This window comes from Pteropus vampyrus, unplaced genomic scaffold, assembly GCF_000151845.1.
Source record: "Pteropus vampyrus isolate Shadow unplaced genomic scaffold, Pvam_2.0 Scaffold122, whole genome shotgun sequence".
Lineage (NCBI taxonomy): Eukaryota > Metazoa > Chordata > Mammalia > Chiroptera > Pteropodidae > Pteropus > Pteropus vampyrus.
The window spans coordinates 1,875,278-1,900,519 of record NW_011888903.1 but is presented as its reverse complement, the minus strand read 5'-3'; the positions used below and the strand labels follow the sequence as shown (position 1 = coordinate 1,900,519).

Here is a 25,242-nt window from a genome sequence, read left to right as displayed (position 1 = left end):
GAAATATTTGTTCGGTCACTCACATATTCAACCACACATTCGCTCAACATTCAGTAATCAAGCACCCACAGTATAACTTCCATATCAGATCCTATGGAAGAAAAAAGATAAATAAAGAAGGGAGGGGTGCATGTATTCAGAAATTTAAAATCCAGCTGGATGTACAACACTTAACACGCCAAACAAAACATCCCGAAATGCACAATTCTCATCAGAAGAACAGCAAATTAGAACAGAAAGCTAAAGCCTTGCAGTGTACACCAATGCCGCTGCTTCAGCAGAATGAGCAGGAGGAAAAAAACCACTGTGGTCAAAAGAAACTGCTGGCTTATGGATTTTTTTAAATTACAATTTGCATGCTCTTCTAACAGCGTTAGTTCTGCTTAGGTGGCAGAGTGCCTTTCATGAAAGTATGAGCTCAGTCTTGTCTTACGCCTGTTTGAAAAAGAGGTCAGGTAAAATGATTGGAGTAACAGCACCAGGCTAGTCAGAAACCACAGTGTATTTCAGATGAGAAAAAAAAAAAACCACACACTGGAAATTTTTTGCCCGCTAAAAACCCCTTGAAGTTGTCTCAGAAACACACATATAGGCAATTTCCTCTTTTCTTTGTCTTTAGGAGTGTCCTCAAGGGAAATAGCTTTCCAAACTCACCTTGTTAGACCAATAGAGCAGTTGAGCAGCCTGGGTTAAGCAGCAAATGCCCCCTGCGTGTTAAGGCAGCACGTGGTCAGGAAGAGCTTGGAACTTGTCTGTGTCTGGCTCCATCGCAGAGGCCTTGGAAAGAAGTCGTTCTGATTCACCCGAGTCAACACAAACTCACAAGTCAGGAGGACTAGGAGCCCAGTACTGCTAACACACTGGCTATGCTTTGGGTTGTTGTTTTCTTTGCTGCCAGTCTGCTTCAACACTGCAGCAAAAGGGGGAAGATATAGAACAGACAAGGTAAATAATAAGAGAGGTATTTTATTTTTTAACCTCTCTATATGGCTGTATTTGGGATCAGGAACTTAATACTTATGTAGCTTTTCCAAATCTCTTTTATAACTAAACTCTACACGTAATATTCTAATAGTTTAAAACATTTTAAACCACTTTGCAACAGAAATGAATAATGACTGAATACATCTGCAAAAATCCATGCCATATATATCGTTAGAATGTCTATCTGTATAAAAGCTGAGTAACTTCATTAATGTTCACTTGACATTAAATGGACCCAAAGACAGAAAACATAAGGACTCTTTTCATCCTATGTGCTGATAGGCATGGTCTATATGTATTAATGATTTTTTAATTCACAAATCAGATGTATTTTTAATGTACCCTAGAGGAATTTATATATGAGTTTCATGAAAAATAACAAGTCTTAAGATACCGAAGGATGATATTTGTGTATGCAGAAGAAAAATATGATCACCTGTTTCTCGGTGGTAGTGAAACATGATAAATGACTTCTTTCCATAGACCCTCCAAAACAGAGTGAGGCAGGTACAGGAGTCCCCCCTTATCTGCGGGGAACACGTTCCAAGATCCCCAGTGGATGCCTGAAACTGCGGATAGTACTGAACTCTACTCGTACACTCTTATGATAAAGTTTAATTTATAAATGAGTCACAGTAAGAGATTAACAACAATTAATAATAAAATGAAACAATTATAACAATCTACTGTACAAAAATTAGGTGAATGTGGTCTTTCCGTCTCTCAAAATATATTAATATACTGTACACACCTTTTCACTTAAAAGAAGCACTTAATGGCTTCTCTTTGGCGTATCCAAATTGCCAACATCACTACTCTTGTGCTTTGGGGCCATTATTAAGTAAAATAAGGATTACTCGGGCAGAGCACTGTGATATAGCAGCAGTCCATCTGATAACCAAGATAGCTACTAAGTGACTAACCGGCGGGGACCTTATATAGCATAGATACGCTGGACAATGGGATGAGTCATGTCCTGGACAGGACAGAGTTATATCCTGGGACTTGTGACATTTCATTATGCTGCTCAGAATGGCACATAATTTAACACTTAATGTTTATTTCTGGAACTTTGCATTTAATATTTTCAAAACATAGTTGACAACAGGTAACTGAAACCATGGAAAGCGAAACTGCAAATGAGGAGGGGACTACTGTATTCATACTTTATCAAAGTGAGTTAGACAATGCTTTTCTAGGAATTGGTTCTGTTTCTCCTTGTGTACTTCTGTGAAAAAATTAAAGGTAAGTTATTTGTTAGCGGAAATGTCAACGGTCATCATTTGAAAACATTTAGCAAAGTGAACCTGGCATGCTGAATGGGATCCTAAGAGAACTGTGCCTCAGTTTCATAAATTTGCAGTTCTTAGTTCTCATATTCCCAACCCATAGAAGAACTGGCTATTCCTGGGAAACCTTATTTCTCAATTAATGTTTCTTTTTATTCTTTTTACTTATTTACACTGCTTAATGAAATCAGGCCCTTGCCTGATGTACCCTAACTTGAAACTCCTTAAAGTTAATGCTTCGAATTCTATAAATTATAACCAGATTTAAAATTAATTCTCTAAGTTTGTCTGAGTGCTAGAAAAGTCTCTTTGTATGACAGAGGAGATATTACAAACAAGTGGAGCAAGAACAGACTATTGACAAATGATATTGAAAATATCAGTGGTAACTCAGCGCAGTAGGATTTCAGGTGACTTTTAATGTATTTCTTCATATTTTAAATAATTCTTTGAATTTTAGCAATGATCATGAATTATTTGTATAATCAGAAAGTTATTTCCATTGTAAAATTGCAGTATTGAAAAAATTGGCTTCCTATATGCAAATAAATAAAATGAGATCTTAACCTAAAACTCTATTCACAGATAAGTTATAGAAAGGATAGAAATATGTGAATAAAAACTTTTATACTATTAGAAGAAAATATACAGATTATCTTCATGATCTTGAGTTAAGCAGAATTTCTTAAAACAAGACAGAAAGCATGAATAATAAATGGCAAGATTTATAAATTTGCTTATAATTTTTAAATGACATAAAAATTAAAGCGTAACTTAAAAATTTTATTAAAAAACAAACCACAGACTAGAAGATATTTGTAATATGCATTATCAAAATATCTAAGATACACAAAGAATAAAATTAATAAGCAACAAAACAAACCCCCCAATTTTTAAAAAAAATGGGCAAAAAATATGAATAGGAAACAGAAAAGGAGAACAAAATTACCAAAAGTCACAAAAAATATGCTCCTCCTCACTACACTTAGAGAAATATAAATTAAATTAGATACCTCCTTATATCCCTCTGATTATCTACAAAATGTTTAACCTGGCAATATGTGTGGTTGAAAAAGATGTAGAAAATAGGAATTTTCATATTCTACCAGTCAGAATGAAAATAAAGTTAACTATTTTGATATCAAATTAACAATACATTAAAGCTAAAAATTTACATCCCTCATGACCTAGGAAGTTCTCCTCCAGAGAAACTTGCAAATATGGGCACAGGAGACAGCTACAAAAAAGTTGGGAACAATCTAAAATCCATCAGAAGGAGAATGAAAAATAAAGGACATTATATTCCCAAGGACATTAAAATAGCAGTTTTAGAAAAAACTGGGAGAGGAAAAAAACAGGTTGCAGAAATATTTGAATGGTAGGATACAAATTATTTTAAATTTAAAAAACACTGTATATATTGAAGATGGATACATATAGATGTAATAAATAGAATTATGTACTGCAGGATACTACCACGGGTTGTCCCTTGGGAGAATAGTAGAGGAAGGTAGTTGAGGAAGGAAGCAAAATGGACCTGAATTTTATCTTAATATCATATTACTGTTATTAAAAAAACTTATAAAGCACATTGCAAAACATATAAATAATGTACTTAGACTCTCTTTCCCGCTGGTCGCATATCCAACCAGATGACCAGGGTCGTGGAGGCCGGGCTGCAGGAGAAGGACCTGTAGGGTTCTTGGGTGGGACTGCAATTTAGCACTCATGGGAATGGATCAGTGCTCCAGTCTCAATTTCTATTTACAGTCATGATATGGGTGAAACACTACTGGATACCCAGCACGAATCTAGATGATGTCATGTAGAGTACCCACTGTGACCCACCTCACTCATAGACACCACAAGACACTAATAAGAGGTTCTGAAATAGAAACCCTTAGCATTGAAGGGAAAAACAGCTCTCAGCCTGAAGAAGATTGTATTGAGAAAACAAATTGAAAGTGTTTTAAAGAAAAATTCAGATTGTATATGGGATTGGTCAAGTCAGTCTCAAAATATCTCTCTCCAAAAAACACCTGCCTTTCAACACCTGTACAAATCCAAAGCACACAGCCTCTCTCAGCATGAGGAACACACATTATGAAGAAAGACATTTTTTTGAGGCACCTGCGTAGTCTGTTTCAGACTCCTCATCAGTGTATGTTGCTCTATGTGACCTTATCCTTCATACTGGACTTTTGGGAGCTTTTAGAATCAGTTTTTGTCTAAGCAAATCTGTGTCTATGTTAAAAAAAAAAAAAAAATCCTTTGCCAAATCCTTCAGAGGTTACTATATTTACATATGGTTTAACACCAAACTTTACCAAAGCTTTTTGATAAAACCAGAAAAAAAAAGATAATTTGCTTAAAAATAAACATTTGTACTTCCCTAGTGTTACTTTGGGACCTTTCAGGCTGGTTTGGGTGATTATAGCTGGACTCTGTTGCAGCAATGGAAGCCACTCATAGTTTTGGCTTTTACCATAAAGAGGTAGAAAGGCTTAGGAGGTCAAGAGGCCAAAGCAAGAGCACAAGCACTCCCTCTGGGACTTCACCGGACATTGCTTGGACAGAGGTGGGGCGTATATCTTCGCCCAGCTTTGCTGAAGGAAACCAAGCTCTGTGTTGATTTTATAACTATATAAAAATAGTTAGCGACTATTTTTATTTGTCAATATCCTAAAAAATTATTGAGAAGTCCATATCATTAAAAAAATATCTCTCTCAACCCAAAGATAAGGCAAACAGTTTTCTTTTGAGAAAAGCACAGCTTGATATTTTTCTCCTCTAGATTTCTAGGTCACTTCAAGGACAAACTTTAATGTTTGATACAAGTATCATAAGTGTTATGATTAAATAGCTATATTTCTCAGAAGATTCCTATTTATTTTTTTTTTTTTTGTAATTTCCCCTCTTTTTTACCGGGGCTACTTAATATAAATTTACCTTAATAAATGTCTATTGGAAATAGATCATTCCATAAGTTCTACATATTAATTACTAACTGGAACACCCATAGATAGGCATTCACAGCACTATTTGACATACCCCTGAAGATGAGGCTGATAACCAGCAGGCAGGGATTCCCAGCCAGCATACTGGCCAGTGTGCATCTTAATTGGTTAGTACCTGAGCCTTACTGGGAGTTCAACACCACATACATATGGGTTTTTCTCAGGAATGCCTGCCTGTTCAAAAACCCCAGTCATGATTTCAGTTATAGTGCTTCCTCTCCTCTGCCTGGAACGCATCATTTTTAGCAAAAGTGGTTGGCTGATATGATGGGTTCCTTGATCATTCATGTTTCTTAGAACACTATTACTCTCTTTCTGCATTTGAAGCAAGTTCTGGTTCTAGCAGAAAGCATAGGCCTCTCAGGGATGTTCCTGTTTCCTCAGTCATACACTTCCCTCGTCCTCCCACTTTAAACGTTATCATTAAAATCCTTCCACCGCTTCGTGAGGGAAATACTATTATCCCCATTCTACTGATGAGGAAACTGAGCTCAGAAACAACTTAATCAAAGTCACCCTTCTTGAAAGTTAGGAGGCTAAGATTCAAACCATATAGTCTTAGATTCCAAAGCCCATGCTCTTCGTTTCTATCTCCATGGACCTGGTCTTAGACTCACTTCTTTTTTGTTCCTGTTGCCTGAGTCCATGTGTTGTTTCCTGGTCAGTGCCAGTCTCTAGGACTGGGCCCCTGCTTTGTTTTGGCAGCTCATCCTCCAAGAATGGAAGGCTCCCTCTGACTCTGAGTGTCTGCATCCAGCTCTCTGCTGACACTCTTCCTTCTCACTGCCTAGCTGCCTGGATATCCAAACACAACCTGAATCCACCATTACCATGCTCCCCCATCTGATAGAGTGCTGACTCCTGCAGGCCAGATCTCTAAAGACGACTGCTGACACAAACTACAATTTTTTGTACAATCTTTTGTTCTACACCTTTTTGCTACTGCCCTGGAGCCTAATTTTCTCTCGACACCAACAGCTGTAGCTGAGCTCCCAGTGTTCACATCCTGCCAGTGAGCAAGTCTACCTGCAAGTCCTACCCATCCTCCTCCAACTTTCTCTAATGTATCCCATTTCAACAAGTTATATCTAGTTCTTTCCTGAGGCACTGAGCAGGACAGCTGTGAGCTCCTTGACGACAGGACTGTATCCTTTATCTTGACATTTCAACTCTCGGTGCCCTGTTTCTGACACACGAAAAGAACTTAGCAAACATCGAATGGGTTGAGGAATGGTTTAATGAATGAAAAAGTCTGTCTCTCTTAGGACATTTTCCCCCTTGGGTTATACATTTAACAAAATATGCCATTTTAGAGAGTACTTGGTCATGAAAAGGAGAAATTTTGCTATTGTAGGAGTATCAAACATCAACAAAGGCGTTCCACCTACTGGCTCTGTTATCTTCATTTTCCAATACCTTTCAAAATGCTAATCTGTAGAAACATGTAAGATGAACAAATTACAAACTCTATCTAGTAGAATCTACATTTGCCATTACTGTCAGAATCATCTTTATAGCATATGCATTGGGCAAGTAGAATTTAGAATCTAAGTTTGTCTACAGAGGTTGATCGACAAGGTTTTCGGTGCTACATGTACTGTGGAGAGTGGCATCTCACAGAGATTTTAAGTTGGAGTCCAGCAGGGGAGTGAACCTATGTGAAAAATTAGTGTAAATCCTCTTCACAAGATCAGCTGTAAATTTTTTTAAGCCCTTAGAAGTCTAGGGTTGAAGTGGATTTTAAAAATGTGTCAGTATTTACCTCAGAGGAAAAGCTGGGTAGGAAAGGAAGTTTTTTTATTCAGATAAATTAATCCTTGGTCTTAGAATTGATATTCATCCTTTCATTCCTTCTTCCTCTACTTCTCTTCCTCTCTTCCTTTCTCCTTCTTTTCTCTATCTCTATCTCTATCTCTATCTCTATCTCTGTCTCTGTCTCTGTCTCTGTCTCTGTCTCTGTCTCTGTCTCTGTCTCTTCCCCTGTCTCTGTCTCTATCTCTATCTCTATCTCTATCATTTCCTCTATTTCAAGAAAGAATGATTTCCTGATTCTATCCAAATAAGATATTTGTGGAAAGCCACAAATATTACTAGCCAATTCAGTCTTCTGTTTCTGTTTTGGGTGATTTAAAACATGCATATTAATTTTAGCATTCCTTAGATGTTGATAGATGAGTAAGAATCAGATTGTGTACTTCGCAAGAATGACAGGGGGGTTCCCAAGAGCTACGAATTCTGCAAAACAGATCCTTTAAGTAAATAATGGAAAATGATAGTTTATTTTAAGTCCTTTGAAAAGTTGAAAAATGATGCAAACGGAAAGGGCTCATCTGTTCTTAGTCAGCTTTTGACCTTTGACTATGTAAACACAAGAAACAAGCTATAGCTATGGAACAGTGTTACTTCTCTACTATCTAGAAGAACAAAATGAATCTGCCTATTAATGTTCTATATAAGAGCACCATTATATAGAACATTTCATTTAATAATGTATTTAAACAGAAGAAACCAGTTGTTAAGATCTTGGCAATCTCAGTAACTTTTTTTTTAACCTGTTAAGTGAGTGAATTGGACCAGATCTTTTCTAGTTTTCTTGTTCTAAAATGCTGATACCAGGACTCATTAAATCATGTTACCTTGGAATTCATACAATTCCTGTCCTTCCACCTCCCTGGTACCATAGCTCTTTCTTAGCTGGCTTAAAAATTCTCTCACATGCCATCTTGACATTAACTCACAGCAGTTAACACACAGTAGCGTGCAAGTCCCTGCCAAATCATCTTCCTTCTATAAGAGATAATGAAGGTCCCAGCACCAGCATCAAGTGCCTTTGTTGTTATGCACTGAAATTACCTGGTAGGAAGTGGCCCCAGAAGAAAGAGAGAAACGTCTCCCCTAACCTTTTTTATTAGCAGAATCAGTTTGAGGAGGTTATTGCCACCTTGAACTTATAGCTACTCTAACAATACTTACCTTTCACATCTTTCAGATGAAAACTTTCTACATAACCTTCAAGTGTCAGTCCAACACTAATGCCCCCAGGAAGACTTTGGCACTCTTTTCTCTAAGTTCTCATTTCATCTTGCATATCCATTTGATATTTATAATTGTTTCTCTGAAATGTGTAAGGTTTTCCCAAGAAGGGACTATGATCTTCTGCCTTAGAATTTCTAGTGCCCTAGTACCCAGCACATAATAGGGGTCGACAATATATTTGTACAGTACATGAATGAATGAAAAACTTTTCTGACCAATTTTACCCTGCTCTGATCACTCTTTCATTATACGGCTTAGACTATTTATACCACATCACACAATTATACAAAGCTACTGAGATGCAATATGATTTTTCTTAGTCAAGGAATATTCTACATGAGCAAGGAGAATTGGTTATTTAAAGAAATTTTATATGAATCTTTTTGTAACTGGTCAAGGAAATCATGAATTCATATGTACACAGGGGTCTTAAGGAGCAGCCAGCCTGGGAGAGAGTCCTAAGCTGTTCCTTCTGCCCAAAACGCCTAAGAACTGGCCCACTTCCCTCCTCACAGCCCACACTCATTGATGCCCTATATTAAAAACTGAAATGAAAATTAATAGCAGTAAAAGGAAGTACACTCTGAAGAGGTTTTCAGCCACTAAAAATAACTGAGTGTAGAAGAGAATTATGTATTAATTTTTCACTTTTAGTTTTCCTTTATTAGACTTTTCTCAAAATGAACACAACTATTTTTTCTTGTAATAAAAATAACACGTTAATGTAAATAAATTCAGATGATACAAAAGGTATAAAGAAAAAATAAAAATTACTTTAAATCCCATCACCCAGAGAGGACTCTTACTAACATTTTGATATATACCTTGCCATATTATTTTCTATGCACATACAAAAGGTGTAGTCCCATTACACATGGTGTTTTGTAAAATTTTTAAAATTAAATTTAACATATCATGGGCATTTTTCCTTTATGATAAATATCAATGTTAATTATTATTTTTTAATCGACAAAGTAACACCCCGTTGTATGGCTGTACTGCAACTAATTTAATCAGTTCCCTGTTGATAACAATCACTTACTCAGTGTCCAGGATTTCAGGATGAATAATACTGTGATGAACATATTTATACATATCACTTTGTATACTTTTCCTTTGAATAAATTCACAGAAGTAAAATTGCTGGGTAAAGTAAGGGTATGCATATTAACAAACTGAATACATATTGCCAAATTACCCTCTGGAGAGGCTAATGTTATTTACATTACTATGATCACTGGATGATGTGGCTCCTCACATTACCAATATTAGCAGTTAGAAATCTTAAAATGTTGCCAATCTCTTAGGCAAAAATTATATTTAGTGTTAATTACTTTGATTACTTGCTAGGGGAGTACTTATCAGATTCTGAGAGGAAATTTCACTTGAGCCATGGAAGCCATTAGGATTCAGTCCCACAGTAGGTAAGTCACAAGTGACCTGAATCTGATAATGGCTTAGATGTGATTCTGCTTATTATTTTTTTAAAGTTTATTCTTAAAGTTTGTATAGCTAAGTTACTGGCCGTTTGATTTTCATTTCCCTTTTTGGCCCCACATATCCAAGATTAACTTGAGAAGAATTTGGAAGGATCGTGAAAAAGTTTTTCACTACCCTTATATCCACCCTCATTGCAGTACGAAACAGCATGAAACAGGCCTAACACTTCAGTGTACCATTGTTACCATATCACTTTTCCTTGGATCTTCAAATTTTCTGCTTGAACTACTTTCCTAGGCCGCTCTCAAACACTCTCTTACTCATCCAGCAGTAACCCATTCTTTTTTCCCCTCAAGTTATGACTATAACAACTGGCTCTTAATTCTTCTTCTTCCCTCAAAGCAAGACTGGAACTGCATTTCACATTATTCATTAGAAAACCCGGCAATGCAGGCTGGTCAGTATTGCTAGAACAGGCATATATGAGAGGCAGAGTACATCATGATTCATCTGAGGCTGCTTTCATAAGTAGGATGTGGCCTAGGACATAATTAAATTTTAGAATACATGACTAAAATGTTCCACAGATAGAGTGGACCATGTTGTTAAAAATCAGAAAGAACTGTGTGCCTGGAACCATGCTAATCATTGTACATAAACTGAATGATTTAATGTTCTAATTGTACTTTCAGAAATTGAGGACCAAAGCTTCACAGAATCTAATAAGTGATAAAGTCAGAATTCAGATCCAAGTCCTTCTGATTACAAACCTCATGTTTTTCATTATACTATGTCCTGAACAGCACCTATTTGTATTGGTTAAAATGGAAAAGAAATGAGTAACAGCAGAGCTGAAGTTCCCACATTTGGTCATTATTCTAGCTCCTCTAGTTCCACGCCCCCCCACTCCCCCTCCCCCCACACATACATTCTTTAATTAAAGGGTTGACCATTATAATGAGGGCCAACTTTTCTGGGCTTATGGTAGCAGCACTCGTCTAAATAGTAAAATATACCTAACCAGGCAGCCATAGGTGCGTATAATCAAGCCGATTTTAATCAAGCCTGTAGGGTTAATGAAGTCACTGACGTCTATGCTGGTCTGATAGGTATGCCAATGAGACAGAGAAGTCTGCTGGAGAAACATCTGAAACACTTTAGAGGTAAAAATTTGTCTTCTTCTTGGATGGTGTCGTCTACATATAATACTTGGAACTGCTGCAGCTATCTTGTGAGTCACAGCCTAGTAGAAAGATGAAAGGCACTCAAGTTTTTGAGGACATCCTTGAGCAACTGAATTATCTAACTTTGGAACTGCTCTACCTCTGGAATTCTTTTTGTGTGAGATAATATAAACACCACTGTTCAATTTGCTTTAGTTAGGTCTCCTGTTACTTGTAGCAAAAAGATCTCTTGTTGATATACATACATATAAGCATAAATCCAACCTGAGATATACAACCCTTTTAGAGAAGCCAAATATTTGTCCTGTGTGCAGATTTTCATTCAGTCAACAAATAATGAATGCCTTCCATATGCCAGGTACATTGAAAGTTGTTGAACTAAACAGGTTGGGAAGGGCAGGTTTCTGCATCCATGGAGGTTACAATCTCCTGGTAAACGTGGTAATGAAAGTAGTGGCGGGCATATTTAGAGAAGCTACCATGAGGACTAGTTTAGACTGGGAGGTCAGAAAAGGCCCTAATAAAATGCAACAAAAGCATGCATACCAGATTCAAAGAATGCCCTATCAGTCAGTATCATCCATTTGTAAGTTTGTATGTACTTAATTTGTGATGTTTTGGTTTTAGTTGTTTAAGAACTAGAAGTACAGTGTTATATGTATAACAGTGCTGGGGTTATATATACTTATGTAACTTTATAATAAAATAATTTAAATCATCATTGAAGGCCAGAATATTTTCTTTTTAAAAGGGAAATTCTGCAGTCAATTTTGGAGAAGCAAACTAATATAAAAGATAAAGCAAAGGAATGGAAACCAAGGCATTTCATGTCTATTTCTTCCTCACTGGCTGGCAGCCCTCTGGAACTTTAATTCCATAATTTGTAAAGTATGATTCATGAGGAGTTGCAACGAAATATTTTAGTGTTTTGAAATAAGAGATAAATTCTAAAAATCCCTGTACTGCTGGGCAAGTTCCAGACATTAGTCACAAGTTTATTATAGCAAAGAAAATGGGCAAAGGAAAGAGGGTGAGTACAGGATATGACACACAAGAAAATAAGGCAAAGCAGAGAAAGATCAAGAGGCAGAAGTGCCTGGTAAACTCTTCACAGAGGGAAACAGCGCTGTGCATATTATAGCTGTTACTGAGTAACTGCTTGTTGGAATCTTCTGAGACGACCAAACACACACCAAGAAAGAAGTGGATTTTTTAAGTTTTATTATGGAAAATTTCTAACATGTACAACGATACCATGAAGAGTAATGAGAACTACAACGCAGCCTCAACAGTCACTCATGGCCAATCCTGTTTAATTTATATCTCCTACTCTCCATTATTCTGAAGCAAACTCTAGATGTCAGATTATTTCACCCCTAAATGTGTCGGCACATATCCCTAAAGCAAAAGAATGGAAACCAAGGTCTATGCGTATGTAGCTCACATGGTGCAGCCCTCTCTTCAATTCCAAAATTTATAAAATATGATTTTGAGGGAATTAAATAAAAAATTTTTAAGTAACCACAATACAAAAAAAGATAATTAAATCCTCACATGGCTCTCCAGGAGAGAATCTCACTCCAAAATTCAGGTACGCATTTCACTCCCTAAGAACCCAAGGAAACGAAGGAGAACAGGCTAGCAGCAAGACCCGACCTTCTAGAGCGGGGGCTGGTACTTTACTCCGCTCCTCATCCCGGGAAATCTCCGCCCACTAGGCCCCAGCAACCCCCGCGCGCCCTCGCGCGCCCCCGCTGCTTCGGCGTAGCGACCTGGACGCGGTAGGCTTGACTTGGGAGCGCGCACGCCGTGCGTCCCGGGCTCGCTCGCGATACTCTCCTGGCGCCGCCGTGGAAGGCAAGGAAGGCAAACAGTTTGGCCCGCCATGTTCTTCTCTGCGGTGCTCCGGGCCCGGGCGGCCGGCCTCACCTACCAGTGGGTAAGGAGGCTCGGAATGAGCCCGGGCACTGCCGCCGTCCTTCTCCCGCTCTCCTTGCCACCTTTTATTGTGAACACACGGGACCTCCGGGCTCTGGACAGGCCTGCAGGCGGCAGCAAGGACGCCGCGGCCTTCGCCCTCTCCCCAGGAAGGCCGCTGCAGCTCCACTCCGAGCGAGGAACTCCGAGGGAGGGTCAGCAAATGTAACTGCAGCGAATGCGTGGCCTCCACAGGACGGGGGACGTGTACGCCTAATTTGCTGAAGGAGAGGATGAAGGAGGGGTCTCTCGGTGGTCTGTCTTAGGGTGTTTCGCTCTAGCGCGGAACATAGGCCTGTCCTGGGTCTGCCAGATCTGTTTCCAATATCCCCATCCCCAAAGGAGACACCTTGCTTATCAAGCCTAGTGACCTTGTTGCTGCCAGCTGCAGTGTACTGGAGAGAATTCTGGAATTGTAGGCTCTGGCTTGTTTTAAGAGCGTTTCCTTAGGCCAAGAGAAGGGTGACTCTTTCATTTACTGAAGTTGTGCTTTGCCTATCAGAAAAGTTCGATAAATAATCTTAGCGAATTATGTGAAAGAACCACCGTAAATACTGTACAGCAGGATTTTAGAGCTTGAATGGTTTTTTGAAATCCAAGTACATATTTTAAGCAAGGAAATTGAATCTCAGGTTGAAACAGTCAAGTTAAATTAAAAATGCGGATTCCAGAAATGGGATAGTGACAACGGCATTTACTGGAAAGAAAGAAGCTTTTTGTCCTTGCAGTTAAATAGGTTGAGTCAGTTCTTATCAAAAGAGAGGGAGATAATTCATAGTAGTATAGAATGAGTTTGGGGCTTTAGAGTTAGACCTCAGTTTGGATGTTGACTTTACTGCCTTTACTAGTTTTGTGACTTTGGCTGTTTATTTTCTCACTTAGCATCCTTAGTTGTAAAATAGGAACATTTCATTTTGCAGAGTTTAGTCTTTTAATAAATGTTCAAGGTCCTACAGTGGGCTATGCACTAGTAGACTGCAGGTAACGATGTGGATAATAATGGTGGATAACATTTAGTGAGTACTCTTTATGTGCCAAGCACCGTGTTAAATATTTACATTCTAAATCTAATTTATGAGGTTGGTACTGTTTCCCTGTGTTACAGATAAGAAACACATTTACTCAATCCCTGTTCTTGTAGACTTTATAGTCTAAGAGGAAGTTTAAATTAAGATAGATATACAGCGTAAAAATACAGTGTTAGAAATATGAATAAGGTCATCCAATTTGGTTTGAAGATGGTGTAAGATTTTTCCCAGAGGCAATATTAACAGTTTAGGGATTGGGTCAGATGGATTGGGGAAAGGGTATTCTAGGTAGAAAGGACAACATAAGAAAAGGCTATTGATAGTTGGCAAAAAAAAAAAAAGCTTCATAAGAAGCCTTAAGCAGTGTTGCTGAACTCCATTGCTGGAGAGAAAATGAGTGCAAAGATAAAATTAGAGAAGTGGGCAGGGCCCAGATGGTGGAGCTCCTTGCATGCATGCCATACTGAAGAATTAGACTTTATCTTAGAGGCACCGGAGAGCTAGTGAAGAGTTTTAGAGGAGCAGAAGGACATGGTCAAGTTTCTGTATTGGATGAATCACTGTATGGGACTGAAGGTGGAATAGGTTTGATTGAAGCCAGAGGCAGGAAGGCTAATTAAGAGGCTCCTGCAAAGCACCTAGGTGAGAGATGATGTGGATCAGACCTTGTTTACTAGTAGAAAGAATAGAAATAGAGCACAGATTTTAGTTTCTTCTGTTTTTGAGGCAAAATGTAAATTTGAAATTAGAAATGTAAATTGAAAATCAGTGTTAATGAAAAAAATAACTTCAGGTATTGGAAAAAAATTTTAATCACGTTTTATGTTAGTTTCTACCTTTTTTTTAAAAAAAAAAACAAACATTACCTAGTATATAGTAAGTGCCCAATAAATATTTGTTGAGTCGATGAATGTGTTTAATTTTTCATTTTTCCCCATGTTTATTGAGAAATAATTGACATACATCACTGTATAAGTTTAAGGTGTACTGCATGATGGTTTGATTTACAAATTTAATTTTTTATTACACAAATAATACATTGTAGGAAAACAATATTAGGAACAGCAGATAGAAGAAGCTGAAAAAATTAAATCACCTATTGTCTCATCAACTTGGAAATTACTAAAAATGTTAACATTTTGATGTCTACAATTAACAGACCTTACAAAATTTTTCTTTATCAGATATTGTTCACATTGTTTCGTAGCCTGTTTTTCCCCATAATACATTTTGATCAGCTTTCCTTATCAGTAAACATTTCTGTACTGTCATTTTTAGTGCTGCATAGCATTCCATTGTGAAGATGTCCTATAACTTATATAACCTTTTACAAATAGTGCGATATCAGAGTGACCTAGGAAAAATCAGAAAAAGTGTGAATGAAAAAGTCCCATTAATAAAATCCCTAAAAGCTAAACTTTTAAAGAAACCATTTGTATTTTCAAATAAATTGCTTATACTGTTATAATTTCTGCTTTATTAGCGGTCTGCCATTTTCTTTGGCCACAGGCTTGTCATCTCATCATTACTTTAAAAATATCAAGAATGTAGTGTGTCTGGAAGTGCTTGGAAGACACTAGTTTTGTGACCTTGAGCCACATTTCTTAATCCCTTTGATCCCCATTTTTCTTTTCTGTAAAGTGCAGTAATAACTAATTCAGTGATTGTCAAGAATTGCCTAAAATTATGAATTAGGGAGCAATGATAGTCACAATGGGCTAATTCTCTTTCCTTCAATAATTGCCCGTGGCTTTCTGTAATGTTGATACCACTCTACAACTAACTGTCTCACTCCCAAGCCAATACTTAGTTTAGTAGGGATGAGAGAGTTGTGGCATTTTTAAAGATTGTGTTTTCAGTTTTAGAATTTTCATGTTTCTTTTTCATAGTTTTTTTTTCTATTTTTTCATTCATTGACATTATTTTCCTTTATGTCCTTAAGCATGGTTGTAGCAGCTTTGAAATTGTTTGGTAATCTCTATTGATTGTCTCTTTTTTTCTTGAAAATGGATTCTGTTTCCTTTTTTTTTTTAATGTTGAGTAGTTTTGGATTGTATCCTGGACATTGTGAATGATGTCATAGAAGCTCTAGATTTTGTTAATTCCTCCAAAGAGTGTTGGTGTTGCCGGAAGTTAACTAAATTGAACTCAAATGCAAGTCAGCTCTCTTGTGGGCAGCAACTCAAATATTGATCCAGTCTTTTAGCAGAACTGCTTGGAATCTGCCTCATGTACATGCATTGTTTGGGGTCATGGCTTCTCTATTCTGGCTCTTCCTTTTCTGGGATTTCCCACTTTACCATGCCTGTGATTGTCCCAAACTTGCCTGTGGTTCTTCAAGCCATTAAGGCTTCAGATTTTCTCTTAAGAGTTTTAGCTGCCCAGCACCAAATAGAGTGGGGCCTGTCTTCAGGCTAAAAGATGTAAAGAACCTGCCCGCCCCTCTTCAACCCTCATTGGCTTCTTCTAAGTATAGACTCTCCTGTGTCTACATGTATTTTGTTGTTCTCGAATGCCTTCAGAAAGTTTTTTGGTTTCTTTTTTAAAAACTATTTGTCCAGAGTTTATAGTTATTACTCATTGGTTTGGCCTAATATCTACTCAGCCATACTAGAAGTAGAACCTTCTGTGGTGGCATTTTTTTTTTTTCCTAAAGTTTAAATTTTGTACAATGAAATGTTTTCTCATTCTATTAGAGATAATTAAACTTGATTTTGCAGTGTCCCAGGGTATCTCCATTTTGGCTCAAGGACTCTAAAGGAGTTCTTAAAATTATTGTTTTAAAAAAGATATTTGTATTCATTTTCTATTGCTTTAACAAATTACCACAAATTTGGTGACTTTCCACAACACAAATTTACTATCTTATGATTCTGTAGGTTAAAAGTCTGACATGGGTCTAACTGGGCTAAAATCAGGGTGTTGGCAGAGTTACATTTCTTTCTGGAGACTAGGGGAGAATCTGAAACTGCCTTTATTTATTGGTTTATGGCCCCCTTCTTCCATCTTCAAAGCCAGCAAGGGCCATTCGAGCTCTCAGATCACATCACAGCATTCTGACTCTGCTTCTGTCATTCTGACTTCCCTCCCACTTCCAAATTTTAAGGGCCCCTGTGAATACCTTGGGCACATCCTGATAATGTAGCATAATCTCCCTATTTTAAGGCCAGCTGATTAGCAATCTTAATTCCATCTGCAACCATAGTTCTCTTTTGCTGAGTATTATGACTAACGTATTCACAGCTTCCCAGGATTAGGACATGGTTATCTTTGAGGCTTAGTTACTCTGCGTGCCACAGCCTTAAACAGTTTAAGGGAAAGAGAAAACAGATTTTTTAATTTATTCAGTGAGAATCAGTAGGCCACTTTTCAGATCTTTATATTGAAGATGTGAACTCAATCTCCATTTCAAAGCTATAGATAGGTGAACTTCCCTTCTTTTCGGGCACTGTTTAGTACCAGGCCAGTACTTTGGATAATAAATTATAGGTTCATTGACCATGTTGGTCTAGTTTTTCATTGGGAAACCTTGACTCACCATTTTTTGAGTCAGGTCAGGAAGCATGTAATAAATTTACAACTTTGTAGGAAATTTCTTTCATTCAACAAACATTAAAGACTTAACCATGTTTAAACAGCTTTTGCTTTGCCTTGTTGGGTAAGAGGGAAAGCTGCTTTATGTGTCGGATATTTTGCTGTGTGTTATCCCATCTTGTAGGTGACCTAGCTGAAGATTCCCAGGCAGATATGCCCAAAATTAAGTAGTATGAGCCTAAGCTAGGTTGGTTTGCAAGTCCTGGTGTGTGTGTGTGTGTGTGTGTGTGTGTGTGTGTGTGTGTGTGTGTGTGTGTGTGTAACTTACCTTTCTGAAGTTGCTCAAGTTTACTGAGGGAAATTGGTATGTGTGGTGAAGATTTAAATTTAATAGTTACTATAAAGTGATTTCACTTTGCTTAGGGAAAAGAGATGGCAGTTCAGGGGCTTTAGACGAGGAAGAAGAGGAGGTTAACCTTGGTCATGATGGTTGAGAGGGATATATAGAGTTACCTAATATAAGTATAGGTAGCTACATGTACAAGGACAGTGACAAGTGAGAGCATGGCAAGATGGGCAAGGAATAACCAACCTCATGTGGAAGATGAGGCTGGAAAAGGTCACAAAGGCCTTGGTATTGTAATACCACAGGGTTTAGATTTTATTCTGTAGACAATGACTTATCTTAAATAGGTGAATAGCATAATTAGATTGATTCTCACCACTAACTCCTCCGCCTCTGCCCATCATAGTTTAAGACAAACTCTGGAGATATAGAGAAGGGTGAGATTGAAAAGTTGTTGCAGTGATCTCAGAGAAACGAGAAGAGTTTCAAGTGGGGAAAGTCGCAGGAAATGTGAAGTAGCAGGAAAAAATATAAAAGTCATTTTAGGTATAATGGGTAGTACTTGGTGACTGACTAAATTTAGACTGGGAGAAAAGGGCACTTGGATGTTTTCATGATGATAATTTTAAAAAAGTCATGAATAGCAAATTGACAAAATATAATAAAATGTCATTTATCTGCATTAAGAAGTGTTAATAGGTTCCTTGCGGAGTGGTATAGTAGGCAGACTTATTTGATCATTTCAGAGATGAACGGGTTAAACCTACCTACTTGTAGACATACAAGACAAATCTGAATTCTTTCCGTAGAGAAGCAATTGTTTGGGATTAAGCTGCAGAATTAGGTAGCTATGATGGTTAACAAATTTAATTTTATCAGGTAGTAAAAGTATGCATCTTGGAAATTTTGAAAAACTTCTTTATAAGTTAAGGTTTAACTTATAAAGGGCCATGATTTGCAATCCAAAAAAGTCATTACTAATACTAGTTTAATATACTGATTATAAAATAAGGACATTAGAATATTTAGAGCCAGTAGCAGAACATGATTTTGTCCTTGTCTTAACCAGTTTATAATGCACATGAAATACTATGCAAGAATAGCATAAGGAAGGTAAAATATGTCCTGAAAATAGTAACCAAAATCCAGTGAGTGTTTCAGCTCCTGAATAAGGTTAGATTTATAAGATTTTGGCTACTTGAGAAGGGGAAGTTTCAAAAAGAGGAAGTGAAAAATAAATTACAAAGAAAAGAGAATGAGTAAAAAGATTTGTTAATTACAAAGTAATAGTTGATGTTTAAAGAAAATACTCTGGAATCAAAAGAATGCAGTTTTGATCCTAAGGGGATATCATGGTGGTACCACAAAAAAAAGATTACATAGTTTGAAGAATACAAATGTTACGCTCTGTTAAGATGGTTACATTTATAGTGACATGTAGTACATTTCTAACATTTTGAGCTATGGAAAAGGAATTTCCTTATTTTTACTGACTAAATATTCCTTAATATTCCTCAGTACTTCCAAAGATCCAGAGTGGGAAAACATCACGTAGCATTTCTTGTTCTTAGTGTCATTAGCATTTTGAAGATTATTCATAAAATCCATTAACTGAGCTAGGAAATAGATATCATATACCACACAGTAACATTTCCCAAATTTTGATCAAAAGAATCATATAGTGTGTTTTGAAAACACTGATACTTGGACTCCTTGTGGTGATAGGTTTATTAAATTTTAAACAAACGTGCTTATTTGAGTATTAGTCCATAGAACTAAAAAATAAAGCAATTAAAATGTATACAGTATTTGTGTTTGATTTTTAAATTTAAATAAGTTGTGTATAAGTTTGACCAGTTAATGCTTTAGGCTAAAAGCTCTTAAAATCATTTAAACCTTTGAGAAATGAATGTTTACAGTCAACTTAATTATTTAGAGTCTCATCTGTTTTTGAGATTATTGAGGCCCATTGTTTTCCTTTTTTTGTTTCCTTCGGTAGCATTTTAGGGGCACAAGAAGAAAAGATAATTGGAAATTAAAGTGTTACTGTTTAGTTAAAGCTCCAATAATAATACTGGTTAACACGAATATTTATATTGATACTATGCTAAACATTGTCTCATTTCATCTTTAACAGTTTAAGATAGGTACTGCTGTTACTGTATAGATGAGCAAAACTAGATGCACAGCAACTTGCCCAAGGTTATGGTAATTGATGGAGATGATACTGAACCTAGGTCTGCTGACTAAAGTGATGTTTGGACGGTTCATTTCCGTAAAGTATTTCTGTCCTTCGGACAGTTGAGTGTTGTTTGTATCTATATGAGATTTTAGATACCTAAAGAATGGCTTCCTTTAATTTGGTGAAGATGGCTGGAAGCAATTGTTAATATTGTTGCCATTAATATGGTTATCTTAATCTATAATGCTCTTTCAATACCTGGGTGTTCATGTAGCTTTCCTATAATATGAAATTTGGCCAAATTCTACTTGTTAATTCTCTCATAGTGCTAGAAAAATCACTTATATTTCTTTAATCCAAATTAATATCTTTAGTTAAACTATTGATGGAACTTTATTTGGAGGACATTTGTAGAAGCCCTCTTATGTAGATTTGAAAATACAACTAATCCTAATTTTAATGGTTAAAGCATGTACTCAAGTCAGGAAAACTTGTATTTAACTTTTCATTTATTTAGCTGTGTTATCTAGGGAATGTTTTTTTCTTCCTTCTTTGAGCCATAGTTTCCCCATCTGTAAAATGGTATATAGTAGGGTTATTGTGCGGAGTAAACGAGTTACAGTATTTGTAAATTTTGTAGCACAGTAGAGGTAGAGTAAGCATTTGTATTTATCATCATCTTTGAAATAGATTTCAAAGTTACTACTAGCCCATCTATTTTATTAAACTAAAATTCATTGAACAACTTATTTCTCAAGAATTTTTTAAAATGTAAAAGTAACTACTCACTGTATCATGGATGAAGACTTTTGGGAGAGCTTTTAGTTTCGCTGCATATCTTGGCTCTAGACAGCTGTAAGAAATGGCCTTTGCTCAAGCTGGCATTGGGGAAGGCCATAGGTCGTAAGGGAGTAATATTGGTGAAGAGTGGATAAAAAAGTATATAGGCAGCCAACAATCTTTACCAGGAGATGTTTCACATGGGTGAGTTGTGGCCCCTCTGCAGGTGCACATGTTTTTGTGGATTTAGGCTGTAAATGTTCAGGGTGGTCTAAAAGGTCTGTTCCTTGCCTGAATTGGTTGCTAATAAAGGAATAGACTACTTTTTCAGTTGCCTACCTTAGTCCTGTCTTTTTTTTTTTTTTTTGCGCCTACAGCGCCCAGTCTTCCTAGTTGGTCTCCCAGCCAAGTACTAATCAGACCCGACCTTGCTTAACTTCCAAGATCAGATGGGATCAGGTGTGTTCAGGGTGGCACGGCTGTAGGCTAGTCCTGTCTTTCTGAACAATTATGTTACTGATTCTGCCAGTTTTGTTTTACACCTTATTTGTCCTTTATTAAATTCCCATGGCTGGATGTAGCCTTTTATAAGTGCAAATGTCTGGTAGAGCTGAAGGGTGAGCAGAGTTGGATACTATTAATGTTGGGCAACAGAAGAAAGCTAAAAAAATAAGAAAAAAGATCCTATTCTTGGAGAGTGGGTGAAAGAATATAAAACTTTAATTGTTGTCATTTTGAGCTGTTGGTATTGCTATTGCAAATGATGATAGTCTAGTAGAAAGAGCAGAAAACTTAGATTCAGAAGGCTTGGGCTCAGAATCCATCTCTGCCACTAATTATATGGTATAGGGCAGGTTACTGTTTCTGAATTTAAGTTTCTTTAAAAGTAAAATGGAAATAATAACTAACCATAGATTTTTGAGGAGTCAGTGAAAAAGTATGTTGAAATACTTAACACAAAACCACTAGTTACCTGAATCCAAAGAAAACATTGCCACTCACTATTTTCCTGTTGTAAATCTGTGTTCCCTTTGAAACACTGAAAAAAGAGTAAGCTAGAAGTGGAAGCCACTATAAATTCTTAGTTTATGTTCTTGTTTATTAAAAAAAAAAATTACTTGGACTTTCTATTGGAGTTCACTGAGTTCTACTGGAATTCACTGAAGTACATAGACATTTCAGAGTCTAATGTAGAAACTTAGACTCTCATCTAAAAAGGTAAAACTTACTTTACATTTCAAATCAGTACCGCCTAACTAAATTATTTTCTTCTGGTTTTAAGACCTATTGCTCCTGGAATTCCTCTTTATTCTAAAGTGAAATTGAATTCAAATGGCCCATTATGTAGTGTAAAGATGTTAATTTAAACTTGATATCTTATTTCTTTATTGAAAATGTCTGACGTATATTTTATAATGAATGTAAAATAGGTGAAGTTCTTAAAAATATCCAAAAGCAGGGCAGCTTTGAAAATGGTCAAACGTTAACTTGCAGTGAATGAGTAACAGTTCATAACAGATGAAAAAAATAAGGGCTCATATTTATCAGTTTACACTCATTATTTTGCTTGCTGCTTTTATTTTATAAGCAAATTATCTGAGTCCTTCTATTCTTAAAGTGGACTTCAGACATTGAAATTAAGGCTCTCAAATGCTATATAGATGTATATATATTTAGGTTTTTGTAAGAAGAGAAGAATTGCATTTACTGTTTTAAAAAAGTTATGTTTGGTTCTTAAAGTGCAGTTGTTTAAATCTTCCATTTTTCAGTTCTTAAATGTTTTATCCTCATGTCATATAAGCAGATAAGATAATGCTGTAACAGGTTCAAAGAAACTATTACTTGAACCTCAAAACACTTCAGTAAGTAAGTATCTGTTTTGCAGGTACAAGAGTTGAGGCTTAAGTTAATTGACTTGTGTAAGATCACATGTTTTAGTAAGTGGCAGAGTATTAATCTAAACAGATCTTAAAAAAGAATTAATCCAAAGCTCCAATGTTTTTTCCTATAACTTAACCACTTTTTCCTGACTGTTCTCAGTTAGTAGTATGTCTTCAAGGATTTGGACTTTAAAACACTTTATTTTGGATAGAATGTGTGTGTGTGTGTATGTATGTGTGTATGTGTGTAAACTTATGTGCATATCCAGAATTACAGGTCAGCCAGATAGTGCTTCAAAATAAATTTTCCAGTATGTAGCTACATAAGCCTAAAGACCAATTTTCAAGATTATCTTTTTTTTTTTTTTTTTTTTAAATAGTGGTATGTGGCAGATTCTGGAATAATGAGGAGTTCAAATTTTAACCCCAAACTGGAGCTATTTTAATTTAGAGATTGGTGATGTTTAATTTAATATAAAGGGAAATTGAAAGAAGAAATAAGATTAACAGAGTGCTAAGTTTTGTTTTGTACCTGATGAATGTTTTGTTTTAAATACGTTTTTTTTTTTTTTGCCAGTGTGTCAGTTAATCTATGCTAAATAGGAAACCTGGAAAGTAAAAGAAGATAGAAAAAAACAAAATATAAAATAAGAGATGCTTATAATCTTATCAATATCATAAATAACAGAGGTGTGCCCTTTTAGTTGTTATGACCTTCCAATCTTTTTTGTGTCTATACTGAATATAATTGGGATTGTAGTTTATACTTTTTTGTTTAATCCTGATATTTTCCAGTTATGGTTGTGACACACATACTTCTTTCTATGTCATTATATTTAGGAAATGTGATTTTTGTTAGCTATATAATATGATTTTTATTGGAATTATTAATATTTATTTAAAACTTACATTGAGTTTTTTAGTTGCTTGTATTTTGAACACTGCAGAAAATATTTTTATATAAACCATTATCCTGATTTTATACTGTTCTTTAGGGTAAAAGAATTCTAAAGTAGAATTTAGGCTAAAAGAGGGAAACTTAATTTAGTCTGTCTATACACCATGCCAATTTGCTTTCCTAAAAGTTTGTGTCAGTTGTTATCTAATGTATAAGTATGCCCACCATACACTAACAGAATTGAATGTTATCTTTAAAAAAACCTCCTTTGCTAATTTGATAGCTATAATGTTCTCATTTGTAATTGTATGTTTTTAATTACCAGTAAGTTTATTAACTATTTGAATTGTGTAATTTTGTTCATATTAACTCATTTTTCTTACTGATTTATATGTGTTTATGATCTCTCTGAACTTTTTGTCATCAGATGTTTATAAGATTCAAGAGTCATCAGCATAGAGTTAATAGGTGAGAACTGATAAGCTCTTTGAGGCAAAAAATCTATTAAGAACTTAGGACAGAACTGAGCCCTGAGAACACCCACCTTGTGTGAGAGGAGATAAAAATGCCAGTAAATAAAAAGTTAAGAAAAGAGGATTGGATACTTTTCCTACTCTTAAATTAATCCTTCCTTTATAATGAAATCCTTTGTTTTCTTTTAGAATTTAATGTACTCACTCATGTTACTCAGTACAAATTACTCTTTGATCTAATATATACACACACATTTTTTCAGGTAAAGCGGTTGCAGATACTGTCTTCTAAATTTTAGTTTGTTAATTTTTTAAAAACTTTATTGCTGATATTGTTCTTATAGTACTATTCAAGAATTAGGACCTTAGTTTTATGTTTGTCTCAGTCCAGGTTCTAGACAGACAGATCAAGGAGATAGGCATAACTTTATATTTAATTCACAGATTAATCCTGAAGCAATTTGGGAGAAATTGAATAAAATTATAAGAACATAAAATGTCTCCTTGATATGTATTACATCCTTTATTAAAAGAAACTTATATTTCAGGCACAAAAAATATATATAATCACTGTGTATCCACTTGCTGCCCAAGAAACAAAACCAGCACACTTGAAACCTCCTTGTGTACCACTAGCAGATCGAATTCTCCCTTCTCCCATTATCCTGAAACTGATATTTATCTGTCTCATATTTTAAACCTGTGTTGTACATTCTGTACCTGGGTCTTTTCTTATTAATTAAAAGAAGTGTTCTATGTCACATATTTCTTTAACTGAAATATTATTTGAACCTAGGGGAAAAATGTGATTGTGTTATATCACTGCTTTTACTTCCTTCTCTATCATGTTTGCCGCCTTTGAATTGTCCAACTCTGCCAGTTCTATGCTTGTTTTAATCCAGTGTTCTACCATCTGTGGTTAATAGAACTTAGAAGTCACAGAATGTCTGTCTGAATAGTAGTTGAATCGCTTTTGCAAGGGGAGAGTGATAAGGTAGGAATGGGGGAAAAGCAACAGGGCAAAGAGAAATGCAATGCAATGTTGGAGAGGGTAATTAAATGGATTTCTTCCACAACAATTAAGTATGGTCATTCTGCGAAAGATCATAAGCAGCTTTCTGAAACTACTTTTATGGCTGGAGTTTCTAAACTAAGTAAAGAATTAAAAAGGAGGATACAGTTGACTCATTTGTG

General features: G+C 36.0%; 1 protein-coding gene, 1 long non-coding RNA gene and 1 pseudogene across 2 annotated transcripts in view; 1 reads left to right on the top strand and 2 right to left on the bottom strand.

Moving 5' to 3' along the window:
- Nucleotides 1-888, bottom strand: part of LOC111743783 — an 80,197-nt gene extending 79,309 nt beyond the window's left edge. The window contains exon 1 of the long non-coding RNA XR_002781878.1: nucleotides 655-888. This is a non-coding gene — a long non-coding RNA (uncharacterized LOC111743783). The remainder of the gene's footprint in view (nucleotides 1-654) is intronic.
- An 11,830-nt stretch (nucleotides 889-12,718) lies between these two features.
- Nucleotides 12,719-25,242, top strand: part of NDUFV2 (NADH:ubiquinone oxidoreductase core subunit V2) — a 29,159-nt gene continuing 16,635 nt past the window's right edge. The window contains exon 1 of the mRNA XM_011366164.1: nucleotides 12,719-12,889. Coding sequence (XP_011364466.1) covers nucleotides 12,836-12,889 — 54 coding nt within the window. The 5' untranslated portion in view covers nucleotides 12,719-12,835. The remainder of the gene's footprint in view (nucleotides 12,890-25,242) is intronic.
- LOC111743790 lies at nucleotides 21,166-21,284 on the bottom strand (annotated as a pseudogene).